Here is an 18339-nt window from a genome sequence, read left to right as displayed (position 1 = left end):
TGGCCTAGTACCCAAGATGCAAGACAAAATCTTTTCTACTTTTTTCTATTGTCTCCTTAAGTGGAAATAAGGGGTATCTTTTAGAGCCATGAACTGTGTTGCCTGGGGTTGAGGGAGGGATGGTGAAAGCACTCCCTCAGCCAACCCAGCTGTTGTCTCATGTGGCCCCTAAGTTCATTGGTTTTCAGCCTAACCCAGAACTAGGACTTGTCTTGGATTTGCAGTCTTTGTGGCCTAGGTTACCTTTCAGGATTATGTAGGTCACCAGAATATTTTGGCTTCTGGTGGTGAGGTTGGCCAAAACTCAAGTTCTGACTGCTAGAATGGGCAATTCCTCTCTGGTTAGGGCTGGTCTAAATGTTCCCTTCACAGACAGGCATCAGCTGAGTTCAGCAGTTTTGCTTTCCAGTGTGACAAGACACCACTGAGCTAAATGCAAAGTCTCACAATCACTGTTTTCCCTTTCACTAGCACACATTATCTGGCCATGCCACACGGCCACTGCTGGTGGGTGGGGTAAAGGTGGAGTTTGTAACTCAAGACTGTCTGTCTTGCTCTCTTTAGTTCCATTTCCAGCAGTATTAATTTACAAGTAGGTACTGTGAGAGCTCACCAGGTTTTTCATTTAATTTTTGAGATAGTTATTAAATTTGGTGTTCCTATGGTGGCAAAAATAAGCGGAACCTTCCATTCAGCAATCTTGCTCCACAGTAGGAGAAATACTCTCTTCCAGAATTTTTAGTGTGCGGTGTTACATTTAAATCTTTAATCCATCTTGAGTTTTTTTTTTTTTCCAGTCAGCTTTCCCAGATTGAAGACTTAATTGTTGTATATGGTGAAAGACATGGATCCAGCTTTAATATTCTGCATTCATATGACTAGCCAGTTATTCTAGCATCAGTCATTGAATAAGAGGTCCTTTCCCCATTTGTTGGCTTTGTCAAAGATCATATGATTATAGGTGTGTGGCTTTATTTCTGAGCTTTCTATTTTATTATATTGGTCTATGTGTCTGTTTCTGTGTCTGGTTACTTTGCTTTTGCAGTATTGTTTGAAGTCAGACAGCGTGAAGCCTGAAGCTTTGTTCCTTTTGCTTTGGATTGCTTGGCTATTTGGGTACTTTTTTGTTTCTATATGAATTTTTAATTTTTTTTTTCTCTTAGTTCTGTGAAGAATGAATGGCATTGGTAGTTTGATCTAAAAATTGCTTTCAGCAGTATAGCCATTTTTTACAATATTGATTTTTCCAACCCAGTAGCATGAAATGTTTATTTGTGTCATCTCTGATTTCTTTTGACAGAGTTTTGTCTCCTTTTAGGAATCTTCCACCTCTCTGGTTAGCTGTATTCCTAGCTATTTTGTTTTATTTGCGGTTACTGTAAGTGGGATTATTGCATATACTGTGAGCTTTTATTTCTTATTCTTAGATTTAATAATGTACTAACTTTCTGGCCTTAGAGTTTGAATCCAGAGTTTTCACATTAAAGAAATAAAATGGCAAGATTTTAAGAAGCCATAGGAAGTTTTTCTCTCTCTCATGTATATATATTTGTATTACTAAAACCATGTGATGACAGATTCCCTTTATATTTTCATTACGGAAAAATTTTCAGGAGAACAAATACAATGTTTCACAAACTAACTGAAAACTCTCCTTTTAAAGTTATGTGAGATTTAACAGTACCCAGTGAACTCTTAACAAGTCCAGCCTTTATATTCACCTTGTAACTATCAGAACAAAACTTTAAAAGGGAAGATTATGATATAAATTCTTACTAGTATGTATCCAAAAAAAAAAAAAAATCGGCCGGGCGCAGGAAGCGGAGGGGAGAGGGGAAGGCGCGGTGGCTCATGCCTGTTACCGCCAGCACTTTGGGAGACCGAGGCGGGCGGATCACGAGGACAGGATATCGAGACCATCCTGGCTAACAAGGTGAAACCCCGTCTCTACTAAAAACACACAAAAAAATTAGCCGGGCATGGTGGCAGGCACCTGTAGTCCCAGCTACCAGGGAGGCTGATGCAGGAGAATGGCGTGAATCACGGACGCGGAGCTTGCAGTAGGCCGAGATGGACCCACTGCACTGCACTCCAGCCTGGGTAACAGAGCAAGACTCCGTCTCAAAATAAATAAATGAATCCGTACGCACAATGAAATGCAGTAACAACATAAAGTTAAGCCAAAAATATACTGATCATGGCTTTTTTTTTTTTTTTTTCAAGACGGAGTCTCGCTCTGTTGCCCAGGCCACTGTGCAATAGCACGATCTTGGCTCACTGTAAGCTCCACCTCCCGGGTTCATGCCATTCTCCTGCCTCAGCCTCTCGAGTAGCTGGGGGCACCCGCCACCACGCCCGGCTAATTTTTTTGTATTTTTAGTAGAGATGGGGTTTCACCGTGTTAGCCAGGATGGTCTCAATCTCCTGACCTCGTGATCCACACACCTCGGCCTCCCAAAGTGCTGGGATTACAGGTGTGAGCCACTGCCCCCGGCTACACATGGCTCTTTTTATCACATTACTTGTTGTGGCTCTTCCATTCAGGTAACTGAAGCGATCTTTTTTGTTTATTTGTTTTTGTTTTTTTTGAGACTGAGTCCTGCTCTGTCGCCCAGGCTGGAGTGCAGTGGTGAGATCTCAGCTCATCGCAACCTCTGCCTCCAGGTTTAAGCGATTCTCCTGCCTTAGGCTTCTGAGTAGCTGGGAATACAAGCATGCACTACCATGCCCCACTAATTTTTGTATTTTTAGTAGAGATGAGGTTTTGCCATGTTGGTCAGGCTGGTCTTGAATGCCTGACCTCAGGTGATGTGCCCCCATAGGCCTCCCACAGTGCTGGGATTACAGGTGTGAGCCACTGAAGGTAGGCTGAAACTATCTTTCCATTCAGTATGGTTGCTTCCTCCTTTGGCAGTTTAGAGACAGTCTGAGAATGGCTCAGTTTATAGAATTTATTATGAAATTGTTTTTCATTTATACATTGTAATTTACTTGTTCATGAAAGCCAAAACAGTGGATTACAATGAATAACCTTTGAAAACAAAATGTTACTCCAGTATTTCCAATGTTAAGATAATTGGTTGCCACTTATTGTTCAATTTCTTTAACTCTTAATCTTACACATTCTAAATTACCACTCAAAAATGCCACACTTTAAAAACTGTATGTTGGACTTTTTTTTTTCCTTAATAATCGAGGCACAAAGGATGAAAAGAATTTATAAACTATCAATGTTAGTATAAAATTACATATGGCTAGATAAATATGAAAAATATGTCCATGTTTTCTGATTCTAAATGCAGATTTCTGTCTTCAAATTGTATCGAAACCTTATGAGACCATCTAAGTAACAAAAACATACAGAAAGACTGTAAACAGATTAGGTGGAAGTAGGGCTTATTAGAACCCAGAATGATTACAAGGCAGAAATGTATTCAAAATATCCAGTTACTTGACGTTATCACAGTAGGAAAGGCATTTGTTTATTTCTTTTAACAGCAAATATTATGGTCTTTTATCCTTAAGTTCCATTACATGGAAACAATAAAGTATTAACATTTAACTTAAGATAATTCAGTGTCATCAGCTTTTAAAGAAATAAATACTTTAAAACAATGAAAATAAATCAGTTTGCTTTCAGAAACTACACACTAAATGAATTTCTCTTCTTAACTGATGATGGCCAAAATCCCAACTGTAGAACCATCCTCAGAGAACATGTCATGTAAAAACACTTGGTTCAGTTTAGATCTGTAATTGAAAAGAACATCAGATCCATAGAAAAATAACTCTTACTACAACATTCTACTGCATATAAAGACTCCCAGTGGTAAACTGTGAAGTAAATCGTTTTGAACTGAGTATTCTGTATATTAGATTTTTCTCATTTCCTTTGTGTTACCAGTAAATCTTTATGCTCTTTCAGAATGTTATTATATATCATATATCGGAACATTTTTGAAGTTTTGTTTGTCCTTACTTCCTTTTGTGGTAGTGATTACAGATCTTATATTCTGAGGGTGGACACAGACAAAATAGATGTAATTCCTTTAAAAATGGGATAAATATGGTCCTAACCAAATTCGGAGTCCATGTAGTCACAGAAGTAAAACTAGAACACCTATAAGTCGTCTACAGTGTTCTCTCCTAATAAGCAAAAGAAACTCAAAAGAAACTAAACTTCCTTTATTAGCCATTGTCTTTACATCCCTTCCCCTGTTACCCTACTGGGCCTAGTTCCAAAAGAAATGGCATAACTCTAAGAAAGTTTCTTCCCCCTACTCCCTGAGAAAAATCTTAGCTATGTCTAGATCCTTATTCTAACATCTGGGTATGTAGCTTTGTGTTCCACTATGTAGTCTGGATAGGTTCTTTGAATTTTCCAAAGAGGCCTCCAAGGCCACCAACTGTGGAAATGTTCAGATTTGCCCTTAACCTACAACGAAATATTTATGCTTTTGGTTATTGCAACATGAAGTAAATGCCAATTCTGTTTAATCCCCAAAAAAACCTCTGGCTCAGGGTCCCCAAAGGGAGGTACATGAAGAAAATATTAGAATGTGAAAGGAAAATATCTTGGACCCCCAAAATTACTAAGAAAAACTCAAGGTGGAAACTGCTTAAGGCAAACCAGCCTCCCATTCTATTCAAAGTTATCCTTTTGCTCACTGAGTTAGATGCATAGCTGACTGCCTCCTTTAGAAAGGCTAACAAGATGCCCTCCCTTACCAAACTGAACCAACGTACTTTTCACATATATTGATCGATGTCTCATGTCTCCCCGAAGATGTACAAAACCAAGCTGTGCCCCGAACACCTTGGGTACATGTCCTCAGGGCTTCCCAAGGCTGTGTCATGGGTGCGTCCTCAACCTTGGCAAACTCAACTTTCTAAATTAACTGAGACCTGTCTCAGATTTCCTGGGATCACAAGAACAATGGAATTTTCATCTCTTTTTATTTTCTTTTTGGATATACTTTAAAATTTATATTACATTAGAGCAGTGTTATGACTCAGAAACAATTCCGAAGAAAAAAAAACTAAAAAATTTTATAAATATAGAGTACTTTATGTTGTAAAAATTTATAAGTGCATATATACAATTATGGACTCAGTTTATTTTCTTTAACTCAAAGTGTAAGTAATAGTTTGGAAATGGGCCAAAATATAAGGTGTAATATCAGATGAATAGAAGGATGGGTGTGATAGATGAAGCAAAGAAAAACTGTAAATTGTACAATCTTGTTGGTGAGTATTTGAATGTTTACAAATAAATTTAAAAATCATTCTACTCCTCTGAACAGTCTGAAAACAATCTTAATAAACATGTTGGTAAAACAAAAGCTGTAGAGAACCCTGATGTAGAACAATGGCTCTCAATGGAGTGTGAGACCATCAGTATCACCTATGTCTGTCTCAGACTTTCCAAAGTTTAGCCTTTGTAATTTTTTTTTGAGATGGAGTCTCGCTCTGTTGCCCAGGCTAGAGTGCAGTGGTGCAATCTCAGCTCACTGCAACCTCTGTCTCCTGGGTCCAAGTGATTATCCTGCCTCAGCCTCCTGAGTAGCTGGGATTACAGGTGTGCACTACCATGCCTGGCTAATTTTTATATTTTTAGCAGAAACGGGGTTTCACCATGTTGGTCAGGCTGTTCTCAAACTCCTGACCTCATGATCTGCCCGCATCTCCCAAAGTGCTGACATTACAGGCAAGAGCCACCATGCCCGGCTGGACTTTATAATTTTTAAAAGCTCTGGTAATTGCACAGATTACATCAAGAACAACTGCTTTAGGTATTCTATAATTTCTTTTTAGTAACTAATTAATCATAACTTTTGGGTGTGTATATACAGGTGGTTTCTGAACAACATTTTTATTATAGGGATATTGACAAAAAAACCTAAGTGCAAATGAAGTATAACCTGTACCACCAATTCCATACACACCACACACCACCAATACACACACACACACACACACACACACACTCTCTCTCTCTCTCTCTCTCTCTCCCCCTCTCTCTCTCAGAGAGAAGGAAGAAAAATCAAGGTGAATTTAATTTCAATATAGTTAACTGAAAAAGAGAGCTGAAGCATTTATTGCTTTGTGAACTGTGCTGCTTTGTTACTAGGAAAAACAATCATTTCCATAAAATAAGCACAAACTAACTCCAAAACGAGTTTGGCCAGTACAAACTGATGCTCAACCATGTAATTCTATTACATGCCCTGGCAACAGGCCCTTCATTTTAACAAACCTTTCAAGTATGTCATAATTTCAATGCTGCATCAAACTGGTTCAAACGAGATTCTTCTTTTAATATACTAAGCATTTCTCTTAATAGAGGACATGTTCTCAAAACTATCTCTTTAGACACTCTTACTTAACTTTGATTATGAAGTGCCTACTGCCAAAGCTAAAATTGATTTCTGCAGTAAAGAATATCCCAAAGGACTGTAAAGTTTACAGATAATGCATAGATAAAACAAAAAACCTATTAGGTTTATTTACTTACATCATCAATGTCTTCATCATCATCTCCAATATCGTCAAACTGGATTTCATCATCATCTCCAGGACCAAATGTGTCTGTTTCATTGATTTTAGCTAAAGGTAAAATAACAGACATACTGATTATATAATCAAGATTTTGCCTGTAATCCCACCACTTTGGGAGGCCATGGTGGGCAGATCACTTGAGATCAGGAGTTCAAGACCAGCCTGGCCAACATGGTGAAACCTGGTCTCTACTAAAAGTAAAAAAAAAAAAACTAACCAGGTATGGTGGCAAATGCCTGTAGTCGCAGATGGTGAGGCAGGAAAATAGGTTGAACCCGGCAGGCATAGAATGCAGGGAGCTGAGATGGTGCCACTGCACTCCTGCCTGGGTGACAGAGCAAGACTCTGTCTCAAAAAACAAAGAACGAATGTGCTGTAGTGTGCTCTATTTTTCGTTTGTTTTTAAAAGGTATTTTTAATTATCACTTAGCACATATACAAAACATACTTTAAGTATGGTAGGCAGACTCTGACTACACTAACTCAATAGCCAAACATTTCCATGTAGCCTTCAAAAGGGATTTGAGCACAGGTTAACAATTTATCCTCAAGATACATAAAGTTCTCTTGAAATTACAACAGCTAGTTAACCAATTATTTAAACAGACTTATCAAATCAGTGAGAAATACTTGGTTAAATCATGATCATGCTTATCCCTAAGTAATGAAAGTGAAACTTTCAGCACTTCCTGAAATGCCAATAATTTCATCAGGATCTTCATGTTTATATAAAAATCTTTTCATAAAATGCAATGTGATAAATAATGAAAACAGCTGCCTAGTAAAATATGTAGGCTTTCCAACAGTGCATATTCTCTTTGATGGTGTCATGAGGGACTTATTTTAATCTTGTCAAGTTTTCCGCGGTAAGTATGCATTGTATTTGTCTTTAAGAAAAAGAAAACACAATTGTTTGTTAAAAATAATCCCACAGTTACAACTTTGCTGAGATGAATACTTTTTTCTATAATAATCAAACATTAGTATTACATTTGTTGCCTTTGCTTAAATGAAAACTGCCAGTCTTGAGAACTGTTTAGAAAAACACAATAAAAAACGTATTCCTTTGACAGATCTTATATAACAATCCAGAGCTTATGAATTCATAAACTCATCACTAAACGAACTTTCATAATTCATAATCTCTTTATTAGAGACTTCTACTTTCAAGTTCACAATGTCTTTATTAGAGATTTCCAGTTATTAATATCTTTTCCAAAGTATCATAAGTATACTGAAGTATAGGCAACACTACTTATAAAAAATTTTTAAGTATTCACTAAAACACTATGTAAAACAAGAGTTCTATGGAAATAGCTTCACCTAAATACCAACAAACATTAATATCAAATAACAAGGAGATAAAATCATTTTGATATTACCATGTTCTGGAAGCTCGCCATATGCCTTCAGGCTTCTAGCTTCATCTGCATTGTACTTTAAAATTACATCAGCTTTGTTATCCTTAGAAATAAACAAATAACTTTCAAAACGTCTTATACCAAAATATCACCAGTTGCTTCACAAGTTACTTTCAAAATGAACACATCTAAAAAAATCCCATATACCGTTTATTACAAACTCTCCTGCTTTTCTTTGCCTACCCCAATACCCTCTAGAAAAAAATTCTTGAGTCTGAGTAATTAGGAAGTGGTTTATGTTCATTAGTAAACAATGATTAACAGCTTAGGAAAGATTGTAGAGATTTCACTTTAATAAAAGCACAAAAGGCAAGCACAGTGCTTTTATTTACTATTCCCTTTTAATTAGAAGTCTCTTGGAAAAAACAAAAGACTAATTAAAAAAATTGTAATATAAAACTTTTTAGGTCAAACACTGCAATTCAAAACTAAAAATGAGTAAAGAATAATGATGTTAAAAAGGTAATACACTTTTCTAGGCCAGGCACGGTGGCTCGCGCCTGTAATCCCAGCACTTTGGGAGGCTGAGGTGGGCGGATCATGAGGTCAGGAGATCAAGACCACACTGGCTAACACGGTGAAACCCCGTCTCTACTAAAAATACAAAAAATTAGCTGGGCGTGGTGGCAGGTGTCTGTAGCCCCAGCTACTCGGGAAGCTGAGGCAGGAGAATGGCACGAACCCAGGAGGTGCAGATTGCAGTGAGCCAACATCAAGCCACCGCACTCCAGCCCGGGCAACAGAGCAAAACTCTGTCAAAAAATAAAAAATAAATAATACTAATAATAAACTTTTCTATGCATCAGTAGTTCTTAGTATAGATTATCTAACAGAATTGTCTATGGAACTCGAAAAACAGCTTGATTTTAAAGATAGATACCTACTTCCTTAAGATTGAAAGTAGACCTGCCTGGGGTGTAGTACATGAATGCATATTTTTAAAAGCTCTTCTGGGTGGGTGTTTCTAATGCCAACACTAAGAACCACTTTCCTAAGATGTTCACAAGTCCCCATTTGAAAGTATTTTATCCAACTTGGGGTGAGGAGGGGTTCTGATTGCTTACAATTTACAATATAAATAAGATGTAAACTAAAGTGATCTGTCACAATGGCAGTATGAAATAGACCAACACTTTTCAAACTGTAATGTGCAAACCAGATTTTGTTAAAATGATAATTAGAATAATATAATGGACATAAAAATAACATTTTAAAAGCACAGTACAACTTTTTATTTGATATATGAAAAAGAAACAAAGTCAATGTGTAATTAAGTCTATCAAAATAAATGCCTTCTTGCAGTGATTGCAGGAATGGCAGAATAAGGACTTGCTAAAATTTGTTCCTTCAGAAAAGAAATATGAACATTGACAAAATGGTCAAAATCCATAATATCAGAAATCTGAAAATTAACCAAATGAATGCAATAAACACTAAGGAGCGTTTATTCAAGAAAAATAGGTGAATCTTACTAAGAAAAAGCAGTGTGGCCTTTTAAGTTCCCCTATTCCCATACCTTACTTCAGTTTAATAAAAACCACCAGAATAGCAGCTACTGAAAAGCACAGAACAAGTCCGAAGTTCTTTGATAACACCATTCTATAGAGAACTTCCTGGAAGTTCCTGGAAACTTCCATTTTAAGAACTTTCCTTTAACTCACTTGATTCAGAGCTTATTCACTGTGGTTTACCCCACAGGGCTTTTGTAGAAAAAATAATCTGCGGCAATTTTTTAACATGCCTTAAGTGGTAATAACAGTTGGGACAAAAAATAAACTAACCAAAAATCTTAAAAAAGCTCTGGAGTGAGATATCCATAGGAAATTTGTAAAGTCCAACATACTTCTGCAAATCTAAAAGGCCAAATATATGTTCAGAGTAGTGCACATGATAAGGAAAAATACAGGAAAGCCCTAATACTACCCCCGACTGAACTTGAGATCCTGCATAGCAAGATATGAAGACTAAGGAAGAGTTGTCAGTTGACCAACATTGGCTGAATGTTGAAAGTATTTCTCTACATGTACAAGATTCCTCTTTAAATGATTAAAGTCTTGGTGGTTTTAATGAAATCTTTGTTCAAACATGAACTGCCCACTAAACTAACCAACTATTCAATGGCCAAAGAATTAGTTCAGAAAAGTCACCAAACAAGCAGTATCAACAACAGCCCTGAGAGGTAGGAATCTGATTTCCAGAACTGCTATGTTGTAGTTAAAATGTTCAGCTTAAAAAAAAAAAAAAAAGATGTAAAAAAGTGGCTCAAACACAGGGAAAAAAAATACTATTCCTGAGGAATCCCAGAAGTTGGACTTAGTTTATCTAAGACTTAAAAAGAAATCATGTCTAAAAATATTAAGGAAATTATGAAAAGGGTATTTCTTAAACAGAGAAAGTCAAGAAAGACACTGAAGTCATGTAAAAAGTAGAAATTCTCAAGATGAAAAGTAGAGTAACTTCAATATGCCACTTACAGTAATGAAAAGAACAATCAGACAAAAGATCAACAGAAGACTTGAACATTATAAAACAACTTAGACTTAACAGATGACTACAGAGAACTCCACCTAATATCAAGAGAATAAAAATATAGACATAGCAGTAGTTTCTCAATGTGGTTAAACAACGGTGATGAGTTCCACGGGTAGAAGTAAAATGTATTTTACAGACCTACAACATGTTTAAGTAGTTTCAAGGTTGGAGATTAAACAGACCTACAACATGTAAATAGTTTCAAGGCTGGAGATTAAACAGCTACTACTGTCTTTGTTATACACTGTTCACTTTATAGCATGTACTTTACAACAGTTTGTACCGTTAACTACTTGGTATGCATGTCTTAACTTTACACTACCAAACTATAAAACTTTTAGAGGAGAACAGACTTATTCAACTGCATCAACTAGACTTGTGGTTTCCCAGATTTGGATTTCAAGAACTTTAAATTTCAAAATATTAAAATAATATTAAAAATAATATTAGGTAAATGAGTCTCCAGATTAAATTTTGCTTTGCCAAATTAGAACACTAATAAAAATTACTACCTTATACACTTTCTCATTTAAAAAGGTAAACAATTGTGCTCCATGAAAAACATTGTTAACTATGTATCTCCTAATTTGACTTCAGAGCATTGAAAATTCAGCCTGCACCACTACTATTTAACAGACCAGCATTTGGGACTACAATGTCTGAAATACCTAGCTGAATGCCTGAAACATCATTGGCCTTTAAATGGATGAGGACAGATGATCTACAGTACTTGTCTAAGCCTGCAAGAAAATATTTACTGCACATTATATTAACAATGAAAACAAAGAATTAAAAAATTTATGTTTTTCCACAAAAATATATGTACCATTAACTATCTGTGAGAATTATTTCAAATTTCAAAAACAGTATAGTCTTAAATACAACTGGCCCTTAATAAATGATGATGGCAGGCAGAATGGTGAGAAAGCAACCTGGGCTGGAATGGGTCAAAGATGCTAGTATAGTTACCTTCCAAACATTAACAACTGCTTAAACACAAAGACATAACACAACTTTAAATGTTATTTTTACCTGATAGTCCCGTAAACCAACCAATATAATGTCTGATGTATTTATCCAAACCTGTAAGAAATTTACTGCAGATTATTTTAAAAATAAAAACAAATAATAAAAAGAATATTTAGTGAATCCTCCCACAAAACAAGTATACTATTCACCTAGTGTGAAAAAAAAATTAATTAATTAGATGCCAGGAGAGGTGTCTCATGCCTGTAATCCCAGCACTCTGGGAGGCTAAGCCAGGAGGATGACCTGAGCACAGGAGCTTGAGACCATCCTAGGCAATGTAGAGAGGCCTAGACTGTACAAAGAGTTTGGAAAAAAAAAAAAAAAGGCTGGGTGTAGTGGCATGTACCTGCCAACTACTTTAGGAGACTGAGGCGGGAGGACTGCTTGAGGTGAAGGCTGCAGTGAGTGGTGGTTGTGCCACTGTACTCCAGCCTAGACAACAGAGTGAGACGCTGCTTCAAAAAATAAAAATAAATTAGAAAAAAAAAAACCTGAAATATATATATATCTGTAGCATAGTTGTATGTACTACATAGTTAAGGTATGACATGAAAAAACTATAGTACCCAGTTGTTTGTTAAAACTTTCTTATTTAGAATGTTAAAAAATATATAGCAATTTTATTTCAATTACTCAAGAGTTTAAAATGTCAGATGATCCTTTGTCTCAGAAATTGAGAGACATGTAATTGTCCAAAATACAGAAGACGTATCTACACAAAATGACTATAAAGCACCCAGTCTACATAAATATAGCCCCTGTTCTTGTCTTAATGTTTGTGTTCCTCGAAAGATTTATATTGAAATTTGGATCCCCAAGGTGATGGTACTAGGAGGTTGGGCCTTTGGGAGGTGATTATGTGATGAGGGCTGATCGTTCATGAATGAGATTTTTGCTCTTATAGAAGAGGCCCAAGGCAGCTAGTTCATCCCTTCCACCATGTGTGGACTAAGCCAGAAGGCGCCACATAATAATCAGGAAATGGGTCCTCACCAAATATTAAATAGATGTCTCTTTCTCCAAAACTATGAGAAATAAAATTTCTGTTTTTTATAATCTACCCAGTCAGTGAGCAGCCCAAACGGACTAAGAGAACCCCTAAAAGTGTCACTAATTCGGAAAAGAAAGAATGCTAACACACCAAAAAGATTTTTTTTTTTCTTTTTGAGATAGAGATTCTCTCTATCACCCAGACTGGAGTGCATTAGCACAATTTTTAGCTCATGGGAACCTTGAGCTCCTGGGCTCAGCCTCCTGAGTAGCTGGGACTACAGGTGTATGCTGGCTAATACTTCCACAGAGATCAGCCAAAACAAAGGTTTTATTATTTTAATTAAAAATCTGAGTAGTAGAGACTTTTAATCAGTGTAATTTATAAAACTACCTGATGTGGTATTATTAACAAATAGAGTGTCTAACATATTCCATATTTTAATTTTCCTAGTACCACCTAAAACAGTTTCCCCCAATCCAAAACCTAATGAACGGATATGCACTGATCAATGTCTTTTAATCTAAAGTAATTCCCAAATTTTTCCTTCTTTCACAGCATTAACATTTAATTGAGTCAAGACCATTTGTGTTATATATTATATTTGTCTGGTTTCTTCAATACTAAAATCAGAGTAAACATTTCTGGTAGGAATACAACAGAAGTTAAACAAACAAATTAGTCTTTAAAAGTAAATCTAAAAGTTATCAAACACATTTTCTATTTATTCACATTGTCACATGAATCGTTGTATAAATTATTTTGGGAACTCACAAAAATAAATTGCTTGGACCATGTATTTAAAGCAGAGACATTTTTTACGGCAAATTTTTATTGAAAAGAAACCTACACACCTACCTTTTTTCTCAATTTCCCTCTGATATGGCATAACCTCTTTACACCATCAAAACACAATGCTTCCAGTCGTCCATTTCCCAACATTTTGATTACCTGAGCATACTCTGAGAAGGGGAGATAAAAAAAAAAGGTTGAGATCCCATTCAACATTGGTTAAAATGTAATGACTGAAATTTAGCTATTGGGCTGGGCACGGTGGCTCATGCCCGTAATTCTAGCAATCTGGGAGGCCAAGGCAGTTGAAGTCACCTGAGGTCAGGAGTTTGAGACCAGCCTGGCCAGAATGGTGAAACCTTGTCTCTTCTAAAGATAGAAAAATTAGCTAGACTTGGTGCCAGATGCCTGTAATCCCAGTTACTCAGGAGGCTGAGGCAGGAGAATGGCTTGAACTCTTGAGGCAGAGGTTGCAGGGAGCTGAGATAGCATCACTGCATGCCAGCCTGGATGTCAAGATCAAAACTCACCACCAACAACAATAACAACAACAAAAAAAGAAATTTATCTGTTAATAAAAGCTCCATTTACTGCTGAATTAGATCAAACTACTTACAAAGAAAAATAGGATAAAACAAATAGCAAAAAGCTTGAGTAATTTATTCAGAGTCGTATTTCAAAATGACATATATTCTAACTTTATCAAGGGAAACCAGAGAATTCTTTATCTGTCAACTTCTACACCTCTCCCAGCTATGCTCATATACTTTAACACCTTTAAATTTAGAGTAAATAAAAGACTAAGTCAAGTAACTTGTTCAGGGTTACAAATGCCATTTCCATGACAAGCTATTTCTGTTACTAGAGGCATTTTAATTACCCACTCATTTTGATTAAGTCAACTCTTGTTTTCACGATTGTACACTCTGCTTTTGAACGTCAAGTGGCACATTTCAAAATATACACTATAATGCTTCATCAGTCTCTCACATGAACCCTAACTCTATCTTCACTATCCCTAAACTCAGAAATGACAAACAATAGCTTAACTATTAAAAATTCCTGTTTACTTTAGAATACCTTGGTGATTATTCCAAAGTTCTTAGAAAATAAGAGTGAAAGGCCATGCATGATTACTTATGCCTGTAATCCCAGCACTTTGGGAGGCCGAGGCAGGTGCATTACCTGAGGTCGGAAGTTTGAGACCAGCCTGGCCTACATGGTGAAACCCCGTCTCTACTAAAAATACAAAACTTAGCTGGGCGTGGTGTCACACACCTCTAATCCCAGATACTAGGGAGGCTGAGGCAGGAGAACTGCTTAAGCCCAGGAGACGGACATTGCAGTAAGCTGAGATCATGCCACTGTACTACAACCTGGCTGACAAAGCCAGACTCCGCCTCAAAAAAACAAAAAAAAGCTGCATTGTGGGGTTATATATGTGGCAACTGATCCATTTTACAAAAATCCAGTGAGTTCAGCTTATCACTAAGCACTTTTGAAACATGGAGAAAAATAAAAACAAAATGAGAATGAAAATTAAAAAACTGGTCCTGAAAGTAAAGTCAACATCTATTAGAAGTGAAAAAGATGAAGGCTAAATAAGTGTCTTTTGCCAGAAAATATGTTTCATATAATTAAAAGATGTTGATTTTTTAGTGGCTTCTATTTAGAACATAAATGACTACCAAAAATTCTATAGAAACATACCTAGCTTTTCTTATAAATTATTAAACAATAAATGTATTCATGCTGAAAATAATTAAATGTGAAGAAATTTGAATATGGATTATCTATGAGGTTAGCACTCCAGGAAAACTTGCCTGTGATGGAACTATTACATATCCAAATTTTAAGTTAAATTAATCTACATAGTCATATGCGGTTAGTGGTTACCTATTTGTAACAGCATAGTATAAAGTAGGTAACAGTATTACATTAAAGTTAAATATGTTGTTTGTAATTAGTAAAGGAGAATTGCTTCATCTTAGGAGATATATGCTGAAGTATTTAGGGCTAAAGTCTGTAAATTCATATTACTAGTTATCTGTATAAAAATTCAAAATAGTTAGAAAAACATGTATACATGCAGATACTCAGAGATAGAAATAAAGTAAAAGATGTAAAAGGTTAAAAATTAGTGAATGTAGATGAAGAATACATGCAACTTTGTTGTGTACTAATATCACAAATTTTTCTTAAGTTCATCACTTAAAGAAAAAAAGAAGAAAAAAAGCAAGGGGCCCAATAAATTTACTTTTTTTTTGTATGTTAGTCGGTACCTCCGTTATCAATTCAAGGGGTTAGTCAATTATTAGGATTGTATTACATTTTATGATTATATACTAGCTGCATTGAAGAACTTGTGGTTCAAAAAGGTTTTGGGATTTTATCCTCACAAATAACCATGGTCTAATAGGGTACAACATTACTCATTACCAATGTATGGAATATTTAATGATCACAGTCTATGCTTAATTTGCTTTGAACTTTTGGATTTTTTTTGAGACAGGGTCTTGCTCTGTCACCCAGGCTGAATACAGTGGCACCCTCACAGCTCCCTGTAGATTTGACTTCCTGGGTTCAAACTATCCTCTCCCCTCATCCTCCAAAGAACCTGGGACTCCAGTTGTGTAACACCATGCCTCATTAATTTTTGTATTATTATTATTATTTTTTTTGTAGAGACAGGGTTGTACCCTGTTGCCCAGGCTGGTCTCAAACTCCTAGCTTCAAGCAAGCCAACCACCTCGCTTTCCAAAGGGCTGGGATTGCAGGCATCAGCTAGATTGTGTTCTTCCACACAAAATACTGAACGTATATCTACAAAAATGCTGCCATCGAATCCTCTATCCAGACTTGGTATATCCAAGAAATCGTTATTTAATGAACAAGTATAGGAGAAATGTAGATGATGAGAAATGAGGAAAAGAGAAATGGAAACACAGGGACAACTGCTCAGGATAATGATTAAGATTCCTTTAGGAGAAAGACTGAAATTTATATTAACAGCAACAACAACACATATTAGTAAAAGAAGCCTAACTTGAAAAGTCTTACCTTGTCCATCCTCTTTAAACACCAACTCTCTTTTTTCAGATTCATTCTCATTTTTACCCCTGCGCCTGTTTTTACCTCCTTTGCCTAATTAATTAAAAGAGTAGATAAAAAATTAATGTTAAAATCTACATAATATCATATAAACTAAACTATAAAACAAAATAAGGCTTTTGAAGTTTGTTTTTGAAACCACTTGCAGGAAAATTAAAAATATATCATTTAAACACATAATAAATGTGTTTAATTTACATTACAACATTAACATTATCTCATTAACAGAACCTGTCAAAGGTTCTTTTTAAGTCTTTTACCTGATATATATCAATAGTATCCTTCTTGGACATTTGTTTGGATACTTCTGAAATGAGAATATATCTTATATAAAACTATATAATAGAAACATTTTATTACCCAAAGATATCTATTATGAATATTTTGTTCACATTTTCCAAATAAAAACAGGACTTCATTCATTTTCTTCTATAGCATATTTTAACTACACTCAACAATTTGTCCTGAATATGTTTTCATTTCAATAACTGCAGATCTGGACAAACATTTTAAAGGTTGAAGTATACTTAATAGTTTAATTTCTTCCAATGTTTTAATTTTATTATATAATGCTGCATTGAATATTATTCCACAAACAAATTTCACAAGATAAATGAACAGAAATATAATTTCTGGGTTAAAGCTTACATATATACTTCCTTAGACTTCTGATAACTATTTCAACTGCCATCATGTTTCACTCTATTTTTAAGTTTTTGCTTATTACTAAACACATCCAGAGTATTTCCTTGTGAGATTTTCTATTGAATTATCAAGGGACTGGGGTACTTCTCCATAACATTTTATCCCCATTAGAGAACGTAAACCAAAATAGCGGCCGTTTCCAAAAGGAGGGAGAAAGGCTACAAATTACACTAATATTAAGGGATTGACTGAAGAATTTGAATAAAAACGTTAACACTGCAAATAGAATAAAACATATACCTGGCCACCGTAAAGCCAGACATCTAACTTCTTGAATCCACCCCACTACCTCTGCGGCAGTCTCACATTGTTCGGTGCCACTATAAAAGACAATTGGGCTTCCACAACTCTGTGATTTATCCAGATTCTGATGCATTCTTAGGGCGTGCCAAAACTAAATTTCTACAAAGGAAAACACATTCTGTATTTCGAGCCATTAATCGTGCCTGAACTTAGCTGCGTCAGGACGAAGATCATACCTGCTTTGCTTACTGGGTTTTACAAAAGTCTGGCAGCTTTTCAAATGCCTAATTCATGATTAGCTCATAAATTTCCAAAAGAATGGCAACTTTAGCAATCTCAAAGGTGGGAGCACTTTACTCTAGCTCTTCACAAGTATAGGCCAAAGGATGCCCTCTTTCTGATGTGAAGATGGGTTTCTAAGATTTCTGTAGAATACCAGCTTAACGCATGCAAAGAAAAAGTAATTCCACATATGGCCCATGCTCATTTACATATTTAGATAAACCTCACCACGACAATATTGACAGGCATCTGGATTTTCAAATGAAAAAACAAAACAAAACAAAAAACACACAAAAAACCAAATGAGCAAGTTTTACTTCTACATTATTAAGTCTCATCTCATAAAATTTTAAGGGTCTTCAAAAGTATCCTTCAAGTAAGTAGCCCAGAAGATAACACTAATTTTACACAATAATAAAAACATTCAATTCAGGATGGGGATTATCTTAAGAAAAAGAAACTTGGGAGGGGTAACAGAGGGCTTTAATGAATCTATGTTGTAATTCCTAGAGGTATGGATTTCTAGGAGTTCACTGTATTACTATACTTCCTTTTTTTTTTTTGAGACGTAGTCTTGCTCAGTCGCCCAGGCTGGAGTGCAGTGGCGCGAGCTCAGCTCACTGCAAGCTCCGCCTCCCGGGTTCACGCCATTCTCCTGCCTCAGCCTCCCCACGC

The 18339-nt window shown here is 35.9% G+C and overlaps 1 protein-coding gene across 4 annotated transcripts in view; it reads right to left on the bottom strand.

Annotated features, from left to right (window-relative positions):
- Positions 1-18339, bottom strand: part of EIF1AY (eukaryotic translation initiation factor 1A Y-linked) — a 62738-nt gene that overhangs the window by 42427 nt on the left and 1972 nt on the right. For 3 of the 4 annotated variants that reach the window (XR_010139096.1, XM_063721500.1, XM_054545333.2), the window contains exons 2-6: positions 16384-16467; positions 13390-13493; positions 11544-11594; positions 7941-8022; positions 6515-6606 (exon numbers count right to left, since the gene is read on the bottom strand). Coding sequence is in view for 3 of the 4 variants with exons in the window: in XM_063721500.1 (XP_063577570.1) it covers positions 6515-6606; positions 7941-8022; positions 11544-11594; positions 13390-13493; positions 16384-16467 (413 nt within the window). In the remaining variant the exon portion in view is untranslated. Of the gene's footprint in view, positions 1-2937; positions 3751-6514; positions 6607-7940; positions 8023-11543; positions 11595-13389; positions 13494-16383; positions 16468-18339 lie in introns of those variants that run through there. The other variant, XM_054545335.2, reaches the window with a different exon arrangement.

Source organism: Pongo abelii, chromosome Y (assembly GCF_028885655.2).
Source record: "Pongo abelii isolate AG06213 chromosome Y, NHGRI_mPonAbe1-v2.0_pri, whole genome shotgun sequence".
Lineage (NCBI taxonomy): Eukaryota > Metazoa > Chordata > Mammalia > Primates > Hominidae > Pongo > Pongo abelii.
Note: the sequence above shows the minus strand (reverse complement) of the source record. Positions and strands in the feature narration are given on the sequence as shown.